Below are 24,970 nucleotides of genomic sequence, written 5' to 3' on the forward strand. Positions count from 1 at the left end.
TTCAATCACTTTGTTGCTCAAAAAGGACAAGGACCCTCTCCTCTGTAGCAGCCACAGGCCTGTCTCCCTTTTGAACATATATTCTAAGATATTGGCTAAGATCCTGTCTTGCCGTCTCCAGAAGGTCATTCCAGCCCTGATCAACCCTAACCAGACTGGCTTTGTATCGCGAAAAAAATAATTTTCTAACACTAGGAGGCTGTTCAATATTCTTTTTTTCTCTCACCACTAACTCACCTAAAATAGTGCTCTCTTTAGATGATAAAAAAGCATTTGATAGAGTGGAAGTAACTGTTCTGCATACTTAACAAATTTTGTTTCGGCTCTGATTTTGTTTTTTTCATGGATCAAACTCCTCTATGAATCCCCTGTAGCATCATTCAAATATTAATGGTATGAAATCTGTCCTATTTCCACAGCACCCGACAAGGGTGCCCTCTGTCCCCATTATTATTTGCTCTTGCTGTTGAGTCGTTAGTTTCAAAATGAGAGGTTTGAGGGTATTGCACGTTTTGGTCTATCCCATAAGCTCTCTTTGTATGTGGACGACCTTTTGCTTTACATTTCTAATCCAATGTCCTCCATCCCTACAATCTTAAGCACTCTAGAGCAATTTAGGAAACTTTCTGGCTATAAACTTAACCTCCAGAAAAGCAAATATTTCCCTATTAACGTCCTCACTGATAGACTTCCTCAGGCTCTGTTTCCTTTTAGAAAGGTCATGGAAGAATTCAGATACCTTGGATACAATTGGCCCTGTGTGCGGGTGGGAAGCCTGATGTGGGTATGTGTCCTGGTCACTGCAGTAGCGCCTCCTCTGATCGGTCGGGGTGCCTGTTCAGGGGCGAGGGGGAACTGGGGGGAATAGGCGTGATCCTCCCACGTGCTATGTCCCCCTGGTAAAATCCTCACTGTCAGGTGAAAAGAAGCAGCTGGTGACCCCACATATATCGGAGTAGGCATGTGGTAGTCTGCAGCCCTCCCCGGCTCGGCAGAGGGGGTGGAGCAGCGACCAGGATGGCTCGGAAAAGTGGGGTAATTGGCCAAGCACAATTGGGGAGAAAAGGGGGGGGAAACCCCCCCCCCAAAATCATTTACAGGGCTCTTTTCTAAAAATGTCTGCCCATTATTAGATCACTGTAAATTGGATTTAGCCAGATGGTCCTCCCTCCCTCTCTCTCTCTATTGCAACGTGCTAATCTGATAAAAATAGTGGTGCTCCCCTAGTTTCTGTATGCCTTCCAACATATTCCAATATTCATCAGTAAATCCTTTTTTTTCACGCTTGGTCAACTGATAAACTCATTACTATGGTTTAATAAATGAGCACGTATCAAGAGAACAGTCATTCAACCTCTCAATTCTAAAGGGGGCCTGGCATTGCCAAATTTCCACCAATACTATCTGCCCTGTAACATCAACAAACTTCTTTTTGGAACTCAAAGAAGGTTGAATCAGTTCATCTGGATACAATGTCTATTGACAGATACGTTTCATCACTCAGCTAAGTGACATCTTCAGTCTGAAAAAGACTGAAGATCTTAGACTGAAGATGTCACTTAGTTGAGTCACATCTTTCCTCATTTGCAGACTTGTCGGCAAAATTTAACCTTCCAAATACTCACTTTTTCCGCTTCTTCCAGATTAGGAACTTTCTGCAAAATCAATTTCCTTACCACCCTCTGGATTCTATGATTGGCTCTTTTCTATCACTTAATACTAGCCTAAAGGGGCTCACTTCAATCATATATGATTACATTTTCGAAGTAAACCCAACTTTTTTAGACTCCCTAAGGGCCATCTGGGACCAGGACCTTGGGCTTAGCATGTCAGCTGAGCAATGGGGGCATATACTAGACCTTGTACACACCTCTTCTATATGTGCAAGGCAGAGTCTACTGCAAGTCAACTCAATTTTATTTGTATAGCAGTGCAAGATCTTACACGAGTCCATTTCACCAACGCAAGACTAGCCAAGTTATACCCTCATAGAACTTATACATGCAACAGATGTAAACGATCACATGCCGACTATATGCACATGTTTTGGTCATGCCCACAACTATCAGAGTTTTGGCCTGTAATATTTGACACACTTAGTGGAGTCTTAGGTAAAACAGTTGACTCTGACCCCCTCTTTGGAATTCCTTCTATGCCCAAAACACCCAAAGCAACACAAGTTATTGCATTCACCACTCTGTTTGCTAGGAGGATTATTCTTCTTAAAAGGATACCTCCCTCCCCACCTACTAATAATAAATGGTTGCACAAGGTACTGCAGTGCATAAGACTCGAGAGGATTAGGTTTTCCTTTAGAGGTTCCCTTAAGACCTTCCATAAAACCCGGAAACCCTTTTTAGAACATATTGACACCCTGGCTATCCATGAAGAAATCAAAAAAATAATAACCGAGGTGAACCCCCCCCCTTTTTTTTAAATTTTTATTTCATTGTATATTATTCTATCTGGAATTTATTTATTTATCCCCCCCCCCCCCGCCCTGATGTGTGTGAATGAGACTCCTGGTTAGGCGGGTGGGCGTGAGGGTGGGGGACTGACTAAAAACTGGTGGGGGTGGGCTCGAGTAGGGTTTGCAATAGATAACCACAGAACACTGTTAACACTACTGTCAGTTATTAATTTCGATGCAAAACCAATAAAGAGATTTGCAAAAAGAAAAGGGAGAAAAGGGTGGACAGAAAAGAGGAAGAATTTGAGTGTGACTGCCATTCATGCATAAGTTTTCTTGATTGTGCGTGTACATGAGAGGCTGAAAACAGAGAGAGAGATCACTAAAGTGTTAGCAGGAGGTAGAGAGATGTTTAAATCAAATGCCTATCTCAGTGCAGTTTCTCTGCTCCGATATCATTTCCTGTGTATGGCTGCATATGGTGTTGCTAAGAGACATATTGACTGGAGTTGCTAAGATACCATTTTAATTGGTTAATGTGTGAAGCTGTGGCAGGGTTGTGGGGGCTCTGAGGGTACTCGGTTATACATGCCACTAAAACCCCCTGATCCTAGCGCCCTATTAAATCTCACAGCTTGCCTGACTGACATTAAATCCTGGATGTCCAAAAATTTTCTTAAATTTAATGATGATAAGTGAGAGGTCATTTTGTTCGGTCCCGAAAATTCCATCAGTCCGTTTGCTACTAATCTTGGTGGTCTGTCAGGTAGTCTTAAACAGGCTGCTAGGAATCTTGGGGTAATATTTGATGCTAACCTCAGTTTTGACAATCAAATCAAACATGTTGCTCAGTCATGCTTTTCCCAACTCAATCTAATCTCCAAAATTAGGTTATTTTTATCAATTGCCGATTTGCAAAAAGTTGTACACGCTTTTATCTTTTCTCAACTCGACTACTGTAATGCACTTTATTCTGGTATCAGCAAGGGCTCACTCCACTGTCTGCAGTTGGTACAAAACGCCTCTGCTCGGCTCATTACAGGGACAAGGAGGCATGACCATATCACTCCTGTGCTTGCCTCCCTACACTGTTTCCCTGTTATATTTCGAATTGATTTTCAAATTTTACTGCTCACTTTTAAGGCTTTAAATGGTATTGCTCCTTTATACATTTGTGATTTATTGACTTGGTATGTCCCCCCTCGCTCATTAAGGTCTGCAGATGGAGCCCTGCTAGTTATTCCCAGGTCTCGGTTGGTTACAAAGGGTGATCGGGCTTTTGCTGTTAGAGCCCCCACGCTATGGAACTCGCTTCCTGCTGAGCTAAGATGAACTAAGTCTCTAGCTTCTTTTAAATCTCATCTTAAAACGTTTCTTTTTATGAAAGGTTTTACAAATGTTTGATATTTGTTTTTATTTTTACTGTTTTTATTTTTACTCTCATGTTATTTTACTCTTATTCTTGCTTTGTCTGGTTTTATGTTTTGTTTTTTTCTTTTGAGAAGCACTTTGTAACATTATTTTAGAAAGGTGCTATATAATAATAATAATAATAATAATATTATTACAGGCCTAGATACATATATACGTATGTGTTTGTGCTTCCCAGCACATCAGAAACATGTCTTATTTCAGCTCACCGGGACCAAAAGAAAAGAGTTCAAGTTACAGGGATTTCTGAAATTAAAGCTTTTTTTCTACATTTTGAGCTCTGAAACCAAAACAAACAGCCGTAGGATACACACCTCTTACATTTTATGCGAACAAATCCTGACTTGCTGGAATGCATACAGTATTTATCAGAGTCTGTGGCATGAAATGCATGCCTTAGCAAAGCTCCGTGGACCAAAACGATAGCAGAAAGAGCTGTTGCTTCAGGCTGTCCCCCCTGAGGGAGAAGTGCATGGCCAGCAATGCATCAACTCCATATTGCACAGCAGCTTCAGTGTATTTCAGCGATGATAAAAAATGAAATTAAATAAAATACAAATAGTTTAAGCAGTAGTTCTATTCCATCCAGTTCTTATTTTATTTTGCTTTATTCTATTCCATTCTATTCTATACATCATGCCGACTCATTGATGGAACCTCTGCTGTGGGACAGGCCTACAAAGGGAAATAAATATATGTGGATCAGTATTCATCCATCCGTTATCCAAACCGCTTATCTTGCTCTCAGGGTCGTGGGGGTGCTGGAACCTATCCCAGCAGTCATTGGGCGGCAGGCGGGGAGACACCCTGGACAGGCCACCAGGCCATCACAGGGCCCACACACACACACACACATTCACATGTAGGGACAAGTTAGTACGGCCAGTTCACCTGACCTACATGTCTTTGGACTGTGGAAGGAAACTGGAGCACCCGGAGGAAACCCACACAGACACGGAGAGAACATGCAAACTCCACACAGAGGACGACCCCCAAGGTTGGACTACGCTGGGGCTCGAACCCAGGACCTTCTCGCTGTGAGGCGACCGGGCTTGCCACTGTGCCACCCCTAAGTGTTAGCTTTTACAAGCAAATTCTATGTAAAGGACAGAACTGTTAAGTGCTCATGAGTTATGAGCATATTCTGAATACTGCAGGGAAATAAGTGGGCTACTTTAACTAAGCTGGCGATCAGCTAACAGCATTTCATTGCTGTACAGTTTATGAGGGGCTACATGTGCAGCGAGTTATTGAAAATTCATTTTCTGCATTCACACTTGGACTTCTTCCCTGCTGATCTTGGTGCGGTCAGTGACGAACATGGTGAAAAGATCAGTATCGTCACTCCATGTTTTACTGCCCTGTACTTTGTGTGTATCCGACCAAAGGGCCAGCAGAAAACCCATTTTCACGGCTCCTTCATCACAATAAAAAGCTGCACGAACATACTTGTGCATAGAGTATGTGGAATGTGTATTATCAAAAGAGGATGCAACAAATTGATTTCTGGGTTTAGAAAAATAACGCCCCACTTTTCACGATTTTTGTCCGTGGGGGGGGCGGGGGGGGGCGTGTTTTCAGTGGAATCGTTCTCACCTCATTCACAGCATTTCGACCATGGCTAACAGCCAGACTCAAAAAGATTTTTTTTTAAATTCATATTGCCAAACATGGCGGCACGGTGGCTCAGTGGTTAGCACGGTCGCCTCACAGCACGAAGGTCCTGGGTTCGAGTCCGGGTCGTCCTCTGTGTGGAGTTTGCAAGTTCTCCCCGTGTCTGTGTGGGTTTCCTCCGGGTGCTCTGGTTTCCTCCCACAGTCCAAAGACATGTAGGTCAGGTGAATCGGCTGTACTAAATTGACCCTAGGTGTGAATGTGTGTGTGTTTGTGTGTGTGTGTGTGTGTGTGTATGTATGTGTGTGTGTGTGAGAGAGAGAGATGGCCTGGCAGCCTTTCCAGGGTGTCTCCCTGCCTGCCACCCAATGACTGCTGGGATAGGCTCCAGCCTATCCCTGAGAACAGGATAAGCAGTTTGGATAATGGATGGAGGGATGGATGTTGCCAAACATCAGTTATTTGAAATCGTGCAGCCGGTGCTGAACGTGTTGCTGTTGGAACATTACAGAGTGTGTAAAAGACAAGATCCTTTCAGCGTAACAAAGAGCATGTTTCCATGCAACAGCGGCGATACAAAAGGGAACTCAAAAATCAAAGCGAATGATTGAACCAAAAAAAAAGGAGCCAATCCCGACCCCATTAAGCAGCCGCCAAAACCATAGAAAAGTCCACAATAGTTCATCCAGGTCCCCACACGTCGGCCCCTTATCCGAAATTGTCTCCGCAAGTCTGATTGTCGTTCATATTGAAACCCTCTCCCTCTTTGTGCGTGTGTGTGTGCGCGCGCACATTTGTGCTTTCACTACTGTACTGAAACCAGAGAGCCAGGCTCTTCTCAATGAGGAGAAATTCAATAGACTGCTCAAGACTGTCCAAGGGGTTTCACCTCCACCACTCAATTTTACACACACACACACACACACACACACACACACACACACACACACACACACACACACACACACACACACACACACACAGGAATCGTTTTACCTAATACTTGGCAATGGTGTTGGGTATGAGTTGTAGTGTACCAGAGGGTTTTTCAGACGATACCCTATGAGGACTTGCAGATAGAAACTAGAGCGTAAACTCTGTTTCACTGTATATCACTGTACAGATGGTCCAACTTTTATTTTTTTTATTTATTACTGTTTGGCGTTCAGTGTGAAGCCCTCACACTGAGAAGCATCTACAAAACAAGGGGCCATAATCATGTGTATATTACTTTCTATATGCTGTCATCTTTTTTGGGGGAGTCTCCCCCTTTTTCTTTCTCCACGGTTGTACTTGGCCAATTACCCCACTCTTCCGAGCCTTCCCGGTCGCTGCTCCACCCCCTCTGCCGATCGGGGGGGGCTGCAGACTACCACATGCCTCCTCCAATACATGTGGAGTCGCCAGCCGCTTCTTTTCACCTGACAGTGAGGAGTTTCACCAGGGGGAGGAAGCGCGTGGGAGGATCACGCTATTCCCCCCAGTTCCCCCTCCCTCCCCGAACAGGCGCCCCCGACCAACTAGAGGAGGTGCTAGTGCAGCAACCAGGACAAATACCCACATCCAGCTTCCCACCCGCAGACACGGCCAATTGTGTCTGTAGGGACAACGCCCAACCAAGCCGGAGATAACAGGGATTCGAACTGGCGATCCCCGTGTTGGTAGGCAACAGAGTAGACCACCATGCCACCTGGACGCCCCACTGTCATCTTTGTTGATTGTGTTTTAGAAATTAAATCTATCAATCAGCTCTTTCTTTGACCCCCGCTCCGGTGCCTCCCTCCCTCTGCCCTTTGCAGCACTCCCATCAGGGAGGTTGAGAACCATCTTCTCTCCTACTCTCCCATCCTCCTCCTCTGCCTCTGCAAACTAATCACCTCCATCTTTTGATGAAACCATCACGCCTCCATCTCATAGGCGGTGGGTGGTCAAAGAATAATCCACCTTAACGAGACCAGGTTTGGTAATGGCTGCTTATCACCTTCTACAGCCCATGGTAATCAGCTGTTCTCTCATCATGGAAAATGCACTGTTCATGTAACTCTGTGTGTGTGTGTGTGTGTGTGTGTGTGTGTGTGTGTGTGTGTGAACACACCACACTGGAGTTTTGCATTTGCATGGGTCGATGGTAGTGAGAAGATTTGTTTTGTTTTTTGGATTTTTTCCCTCTTTTTCCTCCCCAATTGTACCTGGCCAATTACCCCTGTCTTCCAAGCTGTCCCGGTCGCTGCTCCACCCCCTCTGCCGATCCGGGGAGGGCTGCAGACTACCACATGTCTTCTCTGACACGTGGAGTCTCCAGCCGCTTCTTTTCACCTGACAGTGAGGCATCTCACCAGGGGGGACGTAGCGTGTGGGAGGATCACACTATTCCCCCCAGTTCCCCCTCCCCCCTGAACAGGCGCCCCGACCGACCACAGCAACCAGGACATACACCCACATCCGGCTTCCCACCTGCAGACACAGCCAGTTGTGTCTGTAGGGACGCCTGACCAAGCCGGAGGTAATGCGAGGATTCGAACCGGCGATCCCCATGTTGGTAGGCAATGGAATAGACGGCTACGCTACCTGGATGCCTCAGAAGATTTGTTTTTAACCTTAAAAGGACAGAGCAATCACCTTCACACACACACACACACAGACACCCTGCTGCCATTGTCACTTGCCCCGACCAGATTAAATCTCTCTGCAGCTTTATAATAGAAGAACCAATATTGAAACTACAAAAGAGGTGCATGACCTCTTTTGTGTGTTACGTAAAAAAAATAGATTGTGTGTTATGAAAATTGCTCTATCATCCGTTATCGAAGCTCAAGGCCAGACTTCCACACATACACAGACATATCCAGCATCCTGTTCTCGTGGGGATGGAAAATGTAGGTTGGTCATAAAAACACACACACATACACACAAGTGGTTACCTTTACTTGTGAGAACCCTCAATAACTACATTCATTTCCATCCATCCATCCAGCCATCCTGCTCTCAGGGTCGCGGGCATGCTGGAGCCTATCCCAGCAGTCATTGGGTGGCAGGCTGGGAGACACCCTGGACAGGCTGCCAGGCCATCTCAGGGCCAACACACACACACACACACACACACACACACACACATTCACACCTGGCGACAATTTAGTACAGCCGATTCACCTGACCTACATTTCTTTGGACTGTGGGAGGAAACCGGAGCCCCCTGGAAGAAACCCATGCAGACATGGGGAGAACATGCAAACTCCACACAGAGGATGGCCCAAGACGACCCCCAAGGTTGGACTACCCCGGGGCTCGAACCCAGGACCTTGCTGCTGTGAGGTGACCGCGCTAACCACTGCACCACCGTGCTGCCCTACATTCATCTCCTAGCCCTAAACCTAACCTTAATGATAAAAACTACATGCCTAACCTTAAGCCTTAACCTAAACTCACCAAATCCTAACCCAAATCCTAAACCCAAGTCTTGACACTAAAATAGACCCATAAAGAGGTGAGGATCAGCCACAATGTCCTCACTCTTGTGGTTAAAAACTCAAAAATTGGTCTTCACAAGTACGGCTGAACAAGAACACACACACACACACACACACACACACACACACACACACACACACACACACACACACACCATGCATTTGCTCAGTCTCACACACACACACACACTCAAGAACAATAACCCAGAGCTAATCATCCGGCTGTAGGAGGAGAGAACAGTGCATCTGCTCCTCCTGGGTCAGTGATCCATCTGAATTATAGATCACAGCATTATTTCCCAATTTTTTTGTGGCTGGCGTCCTGGTGGACCTAGCCTGGTGGAGATGGATCTGATGCTGAGTTGCCGGGGGAAGGTGGAGAGATTATGTGCGGGGGTGGGGTAGGGTGAAAGACGGGGCAAAACGCAGCTGAAATCATTCGGCAGACACACAAGCGTACACACAGTGCCTACATGGCCTGCAAATGCACTTACTTACACCACAAATAAATACAAACACACACAGTGACAGTCTTTTCCACATAGAGTATATGTACATAATATTTTTTATCCACTGGGAATCTACATGTAGATTAGCCCCCTTAGAGGCAATAGTGTTGATCAAATTGGCTGATGATGCAATTCATCTGTAGTCTCACATCCATATTAACATCTGTCGAAGGTCATGTAAAACACCCACACATCTGAAAACGCACAAACACACACCTGTAAAAAGGGATGATAATGTATAGCTCTAGCCTCAACATGGAAGAGGGAAAGAAGCCCAAGAAAGCTTAGTGTGAAACACAACATACAGTGTGTATCTTCCACCACACCGTCACTTACGAATAATGTTTTCAATGCATGGAAAGATGCACACACAAATGGGCATCCGGGTGGCGTGGCGATCTATTCCATTGCTTACCAACATGGGGATCGGCGGGGCGTCCGGGTAGTGTAGTGGTCTATTCCATTGCCTACCAACATGGGGATCGGCAGTTCAAATCCCCGTGTTACCTCCGGCTTGGTCGGCGTCCCTACAGACACAGTTGGGGCGCCTGTTCAGGGGGGAGGGGGAACTGGGGGGAAATAGCATGATCCTCCCACGTGCTACGTCCCCCTGGTGAAACTCCTCACTGTCAAGGGAAGAGAAGCGGCTGGTGACTCCACATGTATCAGAGGAGGCATGTAGTAGTCTGCAGCCTTCCCCGGATCGGCAGGGGGGGTGGAGCAGCGACCAGGACAGCTTGTAAGTGTGGGGTAATTGGCCAAGTACAATTGGGGAGAAAAAGGGGGGCGGGAGATGCACACACAAAAAGTGTACATTTTTCATCAGGAGTACTATCCTCAATTCTAATTCAGGGTAATCTTTTCAACCATCAGATATTTTCTACGAAGAATCTCTGGAGGTTAGTCATAGCTGGCCCTGAAGAGTGGAGAAAACAAAAACTCATTCATTTCTCTTCCCACACTCCTGTTGCCCCTCTCTCACACAAGTGGAACACGATCAGTAAAATGTATGCAGTTACGCGCACACACACACACACACACACAGAGTAATACGACCCCAGTTCACCAGTTCATTGAGAAGCAATATAAAAGAATGCAGACAAAGGAGAAGTTGCCAAAGTTGTCCATGTGCTGCTTGCAAAAAACAAACTGAAACTAGAAGTGGGCACTCAGTAGAGTGCAGATCTCCGCTAAGCGTAGCTCCCCATCTCTGGTGCTCAGACCAGCGGCATAACAAGTCAACGCCAATGGTCAAAGTGGGCCCCGGCCTGCCAGTCACAATCAGACATAACATAACGTCATGTCGGTAGCAAATGAAACAAGAGAAGGCATGCAGCTTTTAAACGACCAGCAACAGTGAAATGCACTGTATAGTTAATGCCTAAATGAGATGAATACTAAGAAAACAGACCGCCATGCTATAGAAGAAGTCACAATAGCAAGGCCAAGATAGTGATAGACCAGCCTACTTAACAAAATCTGGTGTCAGAGCACCATGATAGATGAAAACATTATCAGTGACAGCGCACCTGCACATTGACAACATTATTAATGTGTGCACATAGGCTTTATAAACACAAAACACAAGTGTGCAGGTATTAGTCAAATAAATAATAAAAAGACATCCAGCCTGCAGAGCATTCATGGATGATATAACTGATGACTCCATCGATCCAAGGAACACTGTGGATCCTAAACTCACTGGAGAAGATAGCTACATGGTCATGGATGCAATTCATCCCAGGAAAATCTAAGAGCCTCTACGTATCCTGAAAGGAAAAGTGACAAAAAGCATCTTCATTATTCAATGGGCTGAGATTCCAGCGATTCAAGAACAAGGAATCTGATGCCTTGGAACAAATTATGACAGCACCCTGAAGGACAGCGGCAACCTTAAAGACACCATGGCTCAACTAAATATCTGGCTGAAGGTAATTGACAACAACCAGCTGCTTGGAAGTTTTAAGGTGTGGTGCTTCCAGTATAGCATCATACCTAGAATGCAATGGCCATTCCTGCTATATGACTCAAGTGGAGTTCCCCATGACTCAATGGAGAGACTGTGCAGCAAATTCTAGCGAAGATGGGTGAGTGTCCCTCCAAATTTCAGCTCGGTCAACCTGTGCAGCAAGACCTCCAAGCTCCGCTTACCAGTCTCGTCACTGGTGGAAGAATTCAAAGCCACCAAGGCAAGATCAGTCAGTACACTGCTACTGTCTGGGAATGAGAAAGTCAGACATGCTAACAAGACCATTAAGTGTGGCAGGAAGTGAAAACCTCAGGGAGCAGTGAAGGAAGCAGAAGTGTACTGGAAACATCAGGAGATCGTTAGGTTAATCTGTGAAGGACAGCTATGACTTGGAAACTACAATGTCAAGACATGGAGTAAGGCCAATGCCAAAGGCAAGAGAGGACTTGTGGTGCAGAGGGTCCGAGAGACAGCGGAAGAAGACCACTGCGTAAAAGCGATAGGGCTTGCCTGCCAGAGACAGTGGATGCAGTGGGATCAGGCACTCAAATGATCATTGTCCTGGAAGGAACTCTGGGGTACCGACCAGGCAAGTTAACCTTCCTCCTGCATGCTGTGGCTGGCCTCTTGCCAACTCAAAACAATAAAGATCTGGAGCAAAGAAGACAACCCATCCTGCAAGCAGCGTGGAGCAACCATTTACACCCTGAATCACATCTTGACTGGATGTCTCAAAGCACCGGGGGAAGGCCAATACAAGTGGAGGCACGACAAGGTCCTTACAGAAATTGCCAAATGGATGGACCTGTAGAGGGTCAAAGCCAGTAAACACCAGACATTACTATCCATCCATCCATCCATCCATCAGCCAAGCCGCTTATCCCAGTCGGGGTCGCGGGATGCCGGATCCTATCCTAGCAGACATTAGGCGGCAGGCAGGGAGACACACTGGACAGGCCGCCAGGCCATCACAGGGTGGACATATTCACACCTAGGGCCAATTTAATATGGCCAATTCACTTGACCTACATGTCTTTGGACTATGGGAGGAAACTGGAGCACCTGGAGGAGACCCATGCAGACATGGGGAGAACATGCAAACTCATCTCAGAGGATGACCCAGGATGACCCCCAAGGTTGGACAATCCTTGGGTTTGAAGCCAGGACCTTCTTGCTGTGAGGTGACCACGCTAACCACTGCACCACCATGCCGCCCCATCGCCATCATGTTTCATACTTGTTCCTGTTTCAAAAGGAACTTGGTTGCCATTGCACCAGTGTTCGTTCTACCTGGTCAAAAATGTTAATAGCTGTTATATGGAGAGAGTACCGACCATGGTAAAGATGCCCGGTAGTATTATGTAACCTGACTCCAAGGTCCAGAGGGATAAACTAACCATTTATCCTCCTTGTCTCATATCATTATTTCTCATGTGACTGGACTGCCTATTCAGTTGAAGACCATTCAGATAGTGATCGTGCCAGCCAGGAGAAAGATGAAGAACTGAATTCCTAAATTACATCTTCTCTACATCTCATTCTGCCTGATCTTTACTCCCTGTATTTTGCTAATCTTTCCTCATGAATGAATAAAAAAGAGCATCTGCACTTTTCAGATGTGCAGATGCTCTTTTCATTCAGTCTGATTTTTTTTTTTTAGCTCCAGCACCTCAGCTAAGTCTGTTACCAGGTGAGCGGGGTATTTTTCTATGTTTTTGAGACTATATTTCCTCATCTCATTTTTCCATCTTTGCTCCTTCAGGCCTTTGTTTTCTCCTTTCTTCCTGTCGTTTTTCTTCTCTTGAAACTATCAATCCTGGTTATCAAGCTCTTAAAGAAGATGGAGATGGTGCTGCTGGGTTTTAATCTGGGGAACTCCAGATAGACCACTGGACTCCAATAGTGCAATGGTCAAAATGTAATCACACACACACACACACACACACATTCATTGTCTGACAAAGGGCCTGTAGATTGAAATGTTATTAAAAAAAACCACTAACAGGAGCAAATAACAGATTACCTTTAAAAAATAGTTTATACTGTGTACAAATAATTGTCTATCCTTTTTATTTTTGACGTTGCTTCAGTCATTCACCTGTGATTACCGTTATTTCACATATTCTAAGTCGCACCAGAGTACAAGTTGCACTCAGAAAAAAACTTGTTGTTGCCAGGGAAAAAAAACATATAAGTAGCTTTACTACACGAAGTTGTCCATTTCCAAAGGGAAGGAGATAAGGATCCTTGAGCAAGAACAACTGCCAAGAACCTGTGCCCCATTTTGCATCAAGTTTCTGACAGGGAGATGCAAGTAAAGCTGTAGAAGAGACTTGTCTTTCAGGAAGAGGCAGCAGTAACCTCACTCTGACCAGACATGGTTCTTCTATCCAGGAGCAGAAAAACTATCTTGGTAGCTGAACTCACAGTGCACTGGGAAGACAGGCTAGCCATCGCTCACCAACAGAGGAAAGCGAAGTACCAGGATTTGATCGATGAGGCTCTTGTCAAAGGATGTTATGCAACCTTATTTCCCATCAAAGTCGGCAGCCGTGGTTTCCCCAGCAACATCAGTGCGCTATTTCCTGCAGAAGCTGGGTTTGGAACCCAAACAACGGAAGCAAGCCATTGAGGAGATAGCCATGGCAGCTTAAACCAGCTCAAGATGGTTGTGGTTGATGAGGGCCCGCAGTTGGAATCCTTCTGCAGGTGAAGGCTAATTTGGTATTTGCTGCCCCACTCAGGCAAGGCGCACAGGCTAAGGGGCGAAATGCTTGTGACCCTGAGATACCTGCTGAAGATGCAGAAGGATTAATCTCAATGCAAATGCTCTGACCACCCTGCCACCAAGGAAGAAGAGAAACTTGTAAAATCTTAAGTAGCTCCTGCAGTTTCTGCTTGTAGCAAAGCATCTCTGATGTTTATTTCGCTAAATAAGTTCTAATTACATCATTGGTGCACTCTTCGCCATGTGACGTCATCTATTCTACTGCATTGTACGCAGTAGTATGAATTTCCATAATTACACGCGGGCACTCTGCTCATTTTTTTCTCCCCCTTTTCTCCCCAATTGTACTTGGCCAATTACCCTATTTTCTGAGCCATCCTGGTCGCTGCTCCACCCCCTTTGCGGATCCGGGTAGGGCTGCAGACTACCACATGCCTCCTCCGATACATGTGAAGTCGCCAGCCACTTCTTTTCACCTGACAGTGAGGAGTTTCTCGAGGGGGACATAGCGCATAGGAGGATCATGCTATTCCCCCCAGTCCCCCCCCCCCCCCGAACAGGCGCCCCGACTGACCAGAAGAAGCACTAGTGAAGCAACCAGGACACACACCCACATCCGGCTTCCCACCTGCAGACACGGCCAATTGTGTCTGTAGGGACGCCCAACCAAACTGGCTCTTTGCTCAGTTTTGAACATACCGTATACCGTAGACTCAGGGCTCGAGATCTTTGATACGATAGTGGCGAAATAAAGAGGGGTCCATGCATGTGCCCCTTAAACTGTTGCGGGTCCCAATGCAGTTGCATTGTCTGCAAAAATGGTAGTTTCACCACTGGCTTGGACTCAGGCGAAAATCCAGTTGAGGAGTTAATCCTCAATTGTGGTATAAAACAGGTTTTATAATATAATAAAGCTGGGTAAACCGTTTACACCTGTGCATGTGCGACTCACATCTATGGTTGACTCGGATTGGGCAGCGACAAGAATATGCAACACTTCCTGTTTTGACTCCGACCTAGAGGAAGTTGTTCCTTTATGACGTTCACATGTTCTGGATTATCAAAATTATTTTAATAACTTTTGATCATGTTGCTGCCTGATCCGAATCAACCATAGATGTTGGTTGTGCATGCGCGAGCGTAAACAGTTTACCCAGCTTTGGTATGTTATGAAAATAAAGACAGAGGTTATTAATTTTTGTTCATCCAGTGTTCCTCCAGTTCTCCTGTGCTGAGATCAGCAGTGAATGATTCGAATGGATACCTTGATTACTCACTTTTAATCACCCCTCCCCCCCCCACACACACACACACACACACACTAATGTGAATGATCTTTGGAAATTCCTTTCCACAATATTTTAGAGAAATAAATCTTCATGCTCTCAAAACATCATCACTTCTGCAGGCATAACGTAATCACAAGGGATTTCTTGATTGGACTCATGGACTGCTAGAGAACATATCTAAATGACTTTAATTAATTGGAAAATTGCTTAGAAATAAACCTCAAATGTGTGGTAAAGAAAAGTGATAGTAAACTTTTTATACGTGTTTTGAACTGAACACATGTTGGTATGGCTGAGATGTCCTACTACACCTCTGTTTTCAGTCTTATGGCTTACTGTTGCTCAAGTGACACAGATGAGGCAAGTACACATTAAACATTATTGCAACGATATATTGAAATACATAAATAATCGCATAGTTTATGTTGGCTCAAAAGTATTTCTGAGGTAATGCAGTTGCATGCATTTTTTTTCTCTGTTTCTAAACAAAATGTATGAATTGTGGACTTCCTGCGGCCCTCCTGGCCCCCTGCTGTGGCCCACCAGTGGGTCATGACTCACAGCTTGAAAATCATTGTTCCAGAAAACTGGGTTATGGCACAACAGCAGAAATCATTCATATCTGTGCTAACTGCACGTTTAGCAAACTGGATTTCCTTGACAAATTGCATATTTTAATTGGCTTGCTTGTTGTATATCAGAGACTAGTAATTAGTGGCCCAGTGGAAAATGTGAGACTGGCGGGGTTGACATGTGCAGAATTATAACAGCAGGGACAAAAATTTATTCCATCGTTTATATCAAAATTTGTGGCGCAGTGGTTAGTGCAGTCGCCTCACAGCAAGAAGGTTCTGGGTTTGAGCCCTGGGGTAGTCCAATCTTGGAGGTCATCCCAGGTCATCCTCTGTGTGGAGTTTGCATGTTCTCCCAGTGTCTGCGTGGGTTTCCTCCGGGTGCTCCAGTTTCTTCCCACCGTCCAAAAACATGTAGGTCAGGTGACTCGGCCGTACTATATTGCCCCTAGGTGTGAATGTGTGTGTGTGTGTGCGTGTGCGTCAGCCCTGTGTGATGGCCTGGCAGTCTGTCTGTCCAGGGTGTCTTCCCGCCTGCCGCCCAGTGACTGCTGGGATAGGCCTCAGCTTCCCCGGGACCCTGAGAGCAGGATAAGTGGTTCAGATAATAGATGGATGGAAAGGACAAAACAAATTTATTCCATCTTTTATATCAAAATTTGTTACTTGTGGGATTTTGACTTTTTTGCATAACCCCCCCCCCCCAATTTTGATATTTAGTCACTAATATACACCCTGAATCTCCCAAAAGCTGAAAAGTCTTGCTGTCCCCTCTTGCAAAGGCCCTTTAGTAATGTGCTAGCAATGCCTCACAGTGTACTTCAAGGAACATGAGACCCAGAATGAATATTCATTCTTTCTACCTATTAAGACTCGTAAGATGTTTTGTTGGTTTGCATAATTGAGTCTGTGCGGTGTTGATTTGTGACTCATCTGTGCTCAGATCAGCACTTCTGCAGTAAAATGACTAATGAAATCAGGGCCCCAGGTTTAAATCCTAAATTCATAGTACTTTCTATTCACAGAAATACCGATTGATGCTAATTTCCTGCTCGCCGTGAATCACCGCATTGCTGACCAGAACAAGCCGGTCGAACTTTCCAGCACATTTGAATAGTTTCTATTGTAGTCCACATGGGCTTGTGTCCATGCATGCAGCTAGATATGTTGCTTTGTGAGCACGTGTGTGTGTGTGTGTGTGTGTGTGTGTGTGTGTGTGTGTGTGTGTACACGTGTAAGAGCTGTTGTCTGTGATAATGGAAGTCAATAAGTCCTGTGCGTCTCGACCCCTCATGGGAGCTTTTGTCTTTGATTAGAGAGCAGCGGAGAAAGGCTGACTGCACACGGGCTTTAATTGTCCTCCTGAATCACTGTGCCTTGTCGTCTGACAATAAAGCTGACCCGACTTATTCTGCACTGCCGCGTGCTTATGTGCTCAGTATATGAAATGGTGCTCAGTGTCACTATATATCCTCCTGAGACCCAGGGGGAAAAGGTTTCTAGTTTTTTTATTACATAAATTAGATTTTAGGGTGGTACGAAACACATTACAAAGAAAAAAAATGTTAAATTTAATTTTGTTCAAATTTTACATTGAATGAACTGCATAAACCTTTTCGGGCAAAAGACGAATAATGAGATTACGAAGAGTGATGAAAAGTATAATAAAATAATGAGTGTAATGAAATGAAGGGGTGGCATGGTGGCGCAGTGGTTAGCGCAGTTGCCTCACAGCAAGAAGGTTCTGGGTTCGAACCCTGGGGTAGTTGAACCTTGGGGGTCGTCCCGGGTCGTCCTCTGTGGAGTTTGCATGTTCTCCCCGTGTCTGCGTGGGTTTGCTCCGGGTGCTCCGGTTTCCTCCCATAGTCCAAAGCGATGCAGGCCAGGTGAATCACCCGTACTAAATTGTTGCCAGGTGTGAATGTGTGTGTGTTTGTCGGCCCTGTGATAGCCTGGCGGCCTGTCCAGGGTGTTTCCTCGCCTACCGCCCAATGACTTCTGGGATAGGCTGCAGCAACCCCCATGACCCCAATTGGGATAAGCGGCTTGGACAATGGGTGGGTTTTACATGTCTAAAGCTAAGCTAACGGCTAAGCTAACTGCTAGTTCATGCAGACCAGCAGTTCCGACAGTCATCCAGGCTAGCGTTCATTCTCCTGAACAGTGCTTTTTTTTTTTTTAGTTTAGAGATATGTGTTAGTTTGGATATATGTGTTCTTGTAGTTTTTGGACATGTGTTTTTGTCTTTGTGTTGCGCTGCTGTGGGCTGGGGGGCAACGATGTTTCGTTCCATTTCATGTGCGCCAGTGCATGAAATGAAATAACAAATCAAGTGATTCTGATTTCTGATGTCCACCACAGTCGACCCCGGGATGATCTTCGTCTATTTGCTGTCTTTGCCCCTCCACCACCAGGGTGCACTACAGCTGGTAAAGCTTAGGTTTTCCTCTTGCAGGCATATCAGGAGGTTTCACGATAGCGCACAGTCTGTACGACACAGCTCCAAATCTACACTGTCCACTACAGAGGACACAAATGCACTGGCTTGACCTCAAGAGGAGTATCGAAATCATTGCATAAGAAGTGTTGCTGTGAGTTCCTCCTAAAAACGTATGTAGAAGTGGTGCCAGTCTCCTGAAAAATGTCCTGGTAGCATCTGAAAAAGCTGTCACCAAATGTTGGCTGCAGAGAAATCCTCCAAATATGGAAATTTTTACTGGAAATTGTCAATTATATATATGCTGTATGGAAAAGATGACTTTCACCCTTCGTCTACAGAAAGGCAAAGGGGAAAAATACTGAAAAAACAGGATTACTAATTAAAGGAAACTGCTGTTGATTAGGGTTTTTTCTTCTTCTCTGTTCTTTCTCATTAGGCAGCATTGCTGAAATCCCTGTGTGGTGACCTGTACCTGTCTGTCTGTCTTTGGTGTTGGATGATGAACAAGCCAGACCTCTTGTTCTGTACTTTGTTTGTATTTTAGATTTGAAATGCTGTTAAGAATAAAAAGAGTAGAAAAAAAAGAAGCGTTGCCGTGTGTGAGATAAAGGGATGCTGCTGCGTACAGGCTGAGTGATGCTGCGGGATCATGTGTGGAGGACGTGTTGAGAGCAACAACAAAAAACCCCTCTTATCTTAACCTCGGTTTCCCCCCTGTTCCTCAACATCTTTACCCCTTCAGGTGTACGAGCGAGGTACCAATGTGGAGCAGTTTGTGACCCGTTTCCTCCTGAAGGAGTCGGCGAATCAGATCCAGTCCTTACTGAACTCCGTGGAGAGCGCCGTGGACGCCATTGACGAGCAGCACAGCCAGGCAGGGTAAGAGAAGGGGTGGTCATCCCTGTGTCATGCTGGTGTGTGTGTGTGTGTGTGTGTGTGTGTGTGTGTGTGTGTGTGTGTGTGTGTGTGTGTGTGTGTGTGTGTGTGTGTGTGTGTGTGTGCATGTTTGTCATGGTATTATGTTTGAAACTCATGTGTCAGCATTCTTAATGGAAACCAGGTAGTTTTTCAAGTATATGTCCTCTCCGGTCAGATGTTCAGTCTCTCTCTCGCACACACACACACACACACACACACACACACACACACATACACAAGGCACAGCAGTGGCGGGTAGTGCTAAAAAAATTTGGGGGGGGGCGCAATTTACCTTGGCGCAGCACACCTGACAGCAGCTTTAATGTCCAAACAGTCACAGAGTTATTAAGAAGGACAATGTAGCCTATAGATGTTATCAGGGTTCGTAGACGGTGGATGACTGACAGTTGAGAAAAGACGTGGTGGTAGGTATGAACATGATTGACAGCCACGAGAATTGTCCAATCACATTAGATCAAAAAACATTAAAACAATAACAATTCGCTGCCAATAAAAGTGGGGGTGTCTGGGGTGCACAGAACTGCGCCCCATGGAAAACCTGAAGAAACCAATCAGACAGCAGCCTCAGGTCACCTGCTCGCCAAAAGTTTGAGGCCTTACATAAGGTATCGTTTGGCCGGCGCCCCTCACCCAGGAAGTATATGTATTCACACAGAAATCAACCAAATACAAGGGCCTGACAGGCGCTCACAGACTGAAAACACTTTTATTTCATAATTATTTGCATTATACAACTAAATTATATTTAACATGTTTCAGTAGATTTTCATCTCTTGACATTTGAAGGAGGCGGCGACCCAGCGCCCTGTACTGGCCAGCTGCCACTGACACACAGACATACTTATATATAGTAATTCTTATCCTCTTTTACCTGTTGCTTTACCACCTCTCCCTCATTTCTCTCTTCTATCATATGTACATCCTGTCTTTATTCATTCACTGTATCCTCCATTTGTCTATTTCCCCCCCTCCAAAATCCTTTTAAATGTCTTTCCATCACCCCTACAACCAACTCCACCCTGTTTCTATCTCAGATCCCCCCTCTTTTACCATATTTCCTTTCTCTCCCCCATCCTTGTTGTCTTTCTTTTTCACTCTTTTTCACTCTCTCTCTCTCTCTCTCTCTCTCTCTCTCTCTCTCTCTCTCTCTCTCTCTCTCTCTCTCTCTCTCTCTCTCTCTCTCTCTCTCTCTCCCCCCCCCCATTCACACATTGTTCATGTTTAGCTGGTCTGTATTTATTTGATTTATTAATAGTGAGAAAGCATTCTGGGCCTGTCAGTTCTTTTGCCTCCCGCTCCACACTGTACCACTGACACTAACTCTCTCTCCAGTCACTACACCGCCAAGGTGAGTCCACGGATGCCAGAGAAGCGCTACGAGAATGCCGTCCCTGACTACCCCCCCAACAACAGAGTTAGCGCCAAGGAGAGTGTCAGGAACATTAACACTGCTTCTGGTAGGAAAGACACACACACACCACACACACACACACACACACACAGATATATAGACACTATTCTCATACACACAACCAACTCTGACTAGTCATACTCAGTGATGACCCTATTTAACTACACAAATACTACACTAGTAATTTTTCCATCCAACTTTTGAATTTATTTTATCGACCATTTAAAAAAAATTTAATTATGGTTTTAATCAGGTGGGTTTGAAGAGTAACTAAACACCAGACCATTTTAGCGAGTCTGGCGACATCCCCAGGTTAAAAACCGTGTAAAGGTTAAAAACATGGCAGGCTGGTCTTGTAAGTCTGTGATGTAAGCATAGCAGGATAAACACAGCTGCAGCTAATATTTTCTGTCCAACACATTGTTATGTTATTTTCGTATATAATGGAAGGGTTTTTTTTCCCACACCCACTCAACTGTTTCTGTTACTATCCGCCTTTGCCAGTGCGAAGTTTAGATAAAGAAATGGCTGATCGGGTGATTAAATTCTATTCGCAAACCTTTTTTTTTTAACAAAAATATTTCTGTTGCAATTTATCGCGTTTCTTTTCATCAAAAAAAAGTCTATCTATGTCTTAAGTGTAAAAAGCGTAAAAAACATACATGTAAATTTGGGGTATTTTGCTGTTTTCTGTTTATATCTAGTGTTTTTTTGGGGGGGGGTTATTCTTTATTTAGAAAGAGCAAGAGTTCATTGACAAAAACAACATAATAGTAAAATACTGATTGTTGTGAATTTACAATGAATGAAAAATATAAGAAGCAGCCATACCAACATGTACCCTGGCTCTGCCGAATGACAGAAGCTAAGCAAGTGTGGGCTTGGCTAGTACTTGGATGGGAGACTCCCGGGAAAACTGAGTTGATGCTGGAAGTGGTGTTGGTGGGCCAGTAGGGGCAGTCTTCCCTCTGGTCCTACTGAAAGACAACAAAAAATATCCCAGTGCAGTGACGGGGACACTGTGCTGTAGGAGATGCCGTCCTTCAGATGAGACGTTAAATCGAGGTCCTGACTCACTGTGGTCATTAAAGATCCCATAGCAGTTATCGTAAAGAGTAGGGTGTCCCCTGGAGTCCTGGCAAACTTCCCAACCTGGCCCTCTCCATCTGGCCACCTAATCACCCTGAATGATTCCTCCCTCTCCACCTCAAGCTAATGTGCGGTGAGCATTCTGATGCAAAATGGCTGCCGTGCATCACCCAGGTGGGTGCTACACATTGGTGGCGGTTGAGGTGAGTTATCCCCTTCAATGTGAAGTGCTTTGGGTGTCTAGATAAAGCGCTATATAAGTGTAATCCATTACATTATAAATATGAAATCTGACCCTTCTTTTCTCGTTATCCCTTTTCGTTTCACAATTTTCACTATTATAGATTTTCAAGCGCTATTAACATTCTGAGAATTACAGATGTATATTGAGAGTTGGAAAAGAGAGCTCCGTCCATCCATCCAGTATCCGAACCGCTTATCCAGCTCTCGGGGTCGCAGGGATGCTGCTGCCCATGGGGAGACACCCTGGACAGGCCGCCAGGCCATCACGCAGGGCCAACACACACACACACACACACACACACACACACACACACACACACACACACACACACACACACATCATACCTAGGGACAATTTAGTATGGCCGATTCACCTGACCTACATGTCTTTGGACTGTGGGAGGAAACCGGAGCACCCGGAGGAAACCTGCACAGACATGGGGAGAACATGTAAACTCCACACAGAGGACAACCCGGGACGACCCCCAAGGTTGAACCACCCTGGGGCTCGAACCCAGAACCTTCTTGCTATGAGGTGACCGCGCTAACCACTGCGCCACCGTGCTGCCCATATTTCTGTAAATTAAATAAGGAAAACAGAAGGGTTGGAGACTATAAAGACCACTGGCAAGTTTCATTAAACAATAAAGTTTCTATTGATCCTTTTTCTTCCAGAATGACGGTTAACGCTGTTACCATCAAGCCGTGTCAAAGAAGGTTGAATCAGTTCATTAGTTGAGTGATGAAACGTGTCTGTCAATAAATGTTGTGTCCAGATGAACTGATTCAGCCTTCTTTGATTTTCTTACCTGGATTATTGAGCTTGCACCAAGACATAAAGCAGTGGTCTTACAAACCCTGGTCTTTGGTGATCCACATCACTGCCGGTTTTTCTGTTTTGCCAGATAATAAATTGCAGTCACCTGTTGTGCCGGCTCTGATTTGATGGCTGTAAAACTTGAAACAACAGGTGAATGTAATTAACCAGCTGGCAGAACAGAAAAGCAGCAGTGTTGTGGGTCCCTGTGGACCGCTTTGGAAACCGCCACAAGAAAGATAATTATAGCACAAATGATGCAAGTGTGACATATTCAAATCTTGTCCTAAATGCTTTGTGTGGGTCTGAAAATGAAAAAAATATTTCTTAAGCAAAACCGCTGTAGACTCAGAACAGGCTCTACCGCCATGCCCATGGATCTGCTGAATTCTGCCATAACTGCAACATCCATCCATCCATTATCCAAACCGCTTATCCTGCTCTCAGGGTCGTGGGGATGCTGGAGCTATCCCAGCAGTCATTGGGCGGCAGACGGGGAGACACCCTGGACAGGCCGCCAGGCCATCACAGGGCCGAGAGACACACACACACACACACACACACACACATACATACTTACACCTAGGGGACAGTTTAGTACGGCCGATTCACCTGACCTACATGTCTTTGGACTGTGGGAGGAAACCAGAGCCCCCAGAGGAAACCCATGCAGACACGGGGAGAACATGCAAACTCCACACAGAGGACGACCCGGGACAACCCTCAAGGTTGGACTACCCCAGGGCTCGAACCCAGGACCTTGCTGTGAGGCGACCACGCTAACCACTGCACCACTATGCTGCTAACTGGAACATATGAGGAAATTTATCCCCCTGACAACCTAAATAGCCAAAGTCTGAAGTCACAAACTTTTTATATCCTTTTTGGAAGAAAATATTTATTAGATTTGGTATTCCATATTTCAAAAAATTTGAGGATCTAGTCCAGGGGTTCCCAATGTTTTTCATGCCATGACCCACCTTTAGAGATACATTTTTGTCTAGGACCCAACAAATATATCTTGCAGTAAAACAAAGAATCGATTTTCATTACCCGTCAAAAAGCGAGATAATTACCAATCCTCTCTTTATTGTTCATCAATCTAGTATTCCCCTTTTCAGTCTTCAATTATGGCTTGCTAATGATCAGCTGAAACAAACAAGGCATGTCAACATTAATTATTTTAGAGATGATCTATTTTTAATTTATTTGAATTATTTATTTTATTTTATTTGAATATTTTTTTTAATTTATTTTTTAATTTAATGGGAGAGGCTCCAGCATCCCATGACCCCAGTTGGGATAAGTGGCTTGAATAATGGATGGATGGATAATAATTTGGATTAAACGTAAATCAATGCATTGTTTGCGTTGACTGTAAAAGTACGAGAATAATAGTTTTCTTTCAATTCTTTTGTATTAAAATAAAAGAAATATCTGATCCCAAATCAGTAAATTTGCCCTTTTTTCTCTTATCTTCAAACAAAATGTGTTTATTGCGGACATCCTGTGACCCATTGGGCCCCTTACTGCGGCCCACTTGTGGGTCCTGACCCATAATTTGGAAACCACTGGTTCATTAGCTAACCAAAGATGTGAGTCACTATTTGGAGATGGGTGATATTTCCAAAACTGCATGCACTGTAATTCATTTTTCATTTCAGATCATCAAAACCAAAGCGTATGAGAAACAAATTAAAAGTGTAATGTTTTTCTTTTTTGTATTGACATAACGATCAACCTACTTGCACTGTACACACTATGCACTGTTGTGCATTACAATTTTGTCTGTTGATCTACTTTTCATATATCATGCTTACAATATTAAAATATCTGTCCACATGCTACACTCATGTTAGCGCAAGACCACCCAATATAACACAAGTCTTTGTTCTATATTTTATACAGTTATTGCTTTCACACAGATTTAATCAGACAGTAAGAATTCCACAACAGAAAAATATGCCAGCTTTGGGGCATCAGGGTAGTGAAGCAGTCTATTCCATTGCCTGCCAACACGGGGATCGCAGGTTCAAATCCCC

General features: G+C 44.8%; 1 protein-coding gene across 1 annotated transcript in view; it reads left to right on the forward strand.

Annotated features, from left to right (window-relative positions):
- necab2 (N-terminal EF-hand calcium binding protein 2) overlaps nt 1-24,970 on the forward strand; it is a 250,842-nt gene that overhangs the window by 95,544 nt on the left and 130,328 nt on the right. Inside the window, exons 6-7 of the mRNA XM_056282242.1 lie at nt 19,172-19,308; nt 20,701-20,825. Coding sequence (XP_056138217.1) covers nt 19,172-19,308; nt 20,701-20,825 — 262 coding nt within the window. The remainder of the gene's footprint in view (nt 1-19,171; nt 19,309-20,700; nt 20,826-24,970) is intronic.

This window comes from Lampris incognitus, chromosome 6 (genome assembly GCF_029633865.1).
Source record: "Lampris incognitus isolate fLamInc1 chromosome 6, fLamInc1.hap2, whole genome shotgun sequence".
Lineage (NCBI taxonomy): Eukaryota > Metazoa > Chordata > Actinopteri > Lampriformes > Lampridae > Lampris > Lampris incognitus.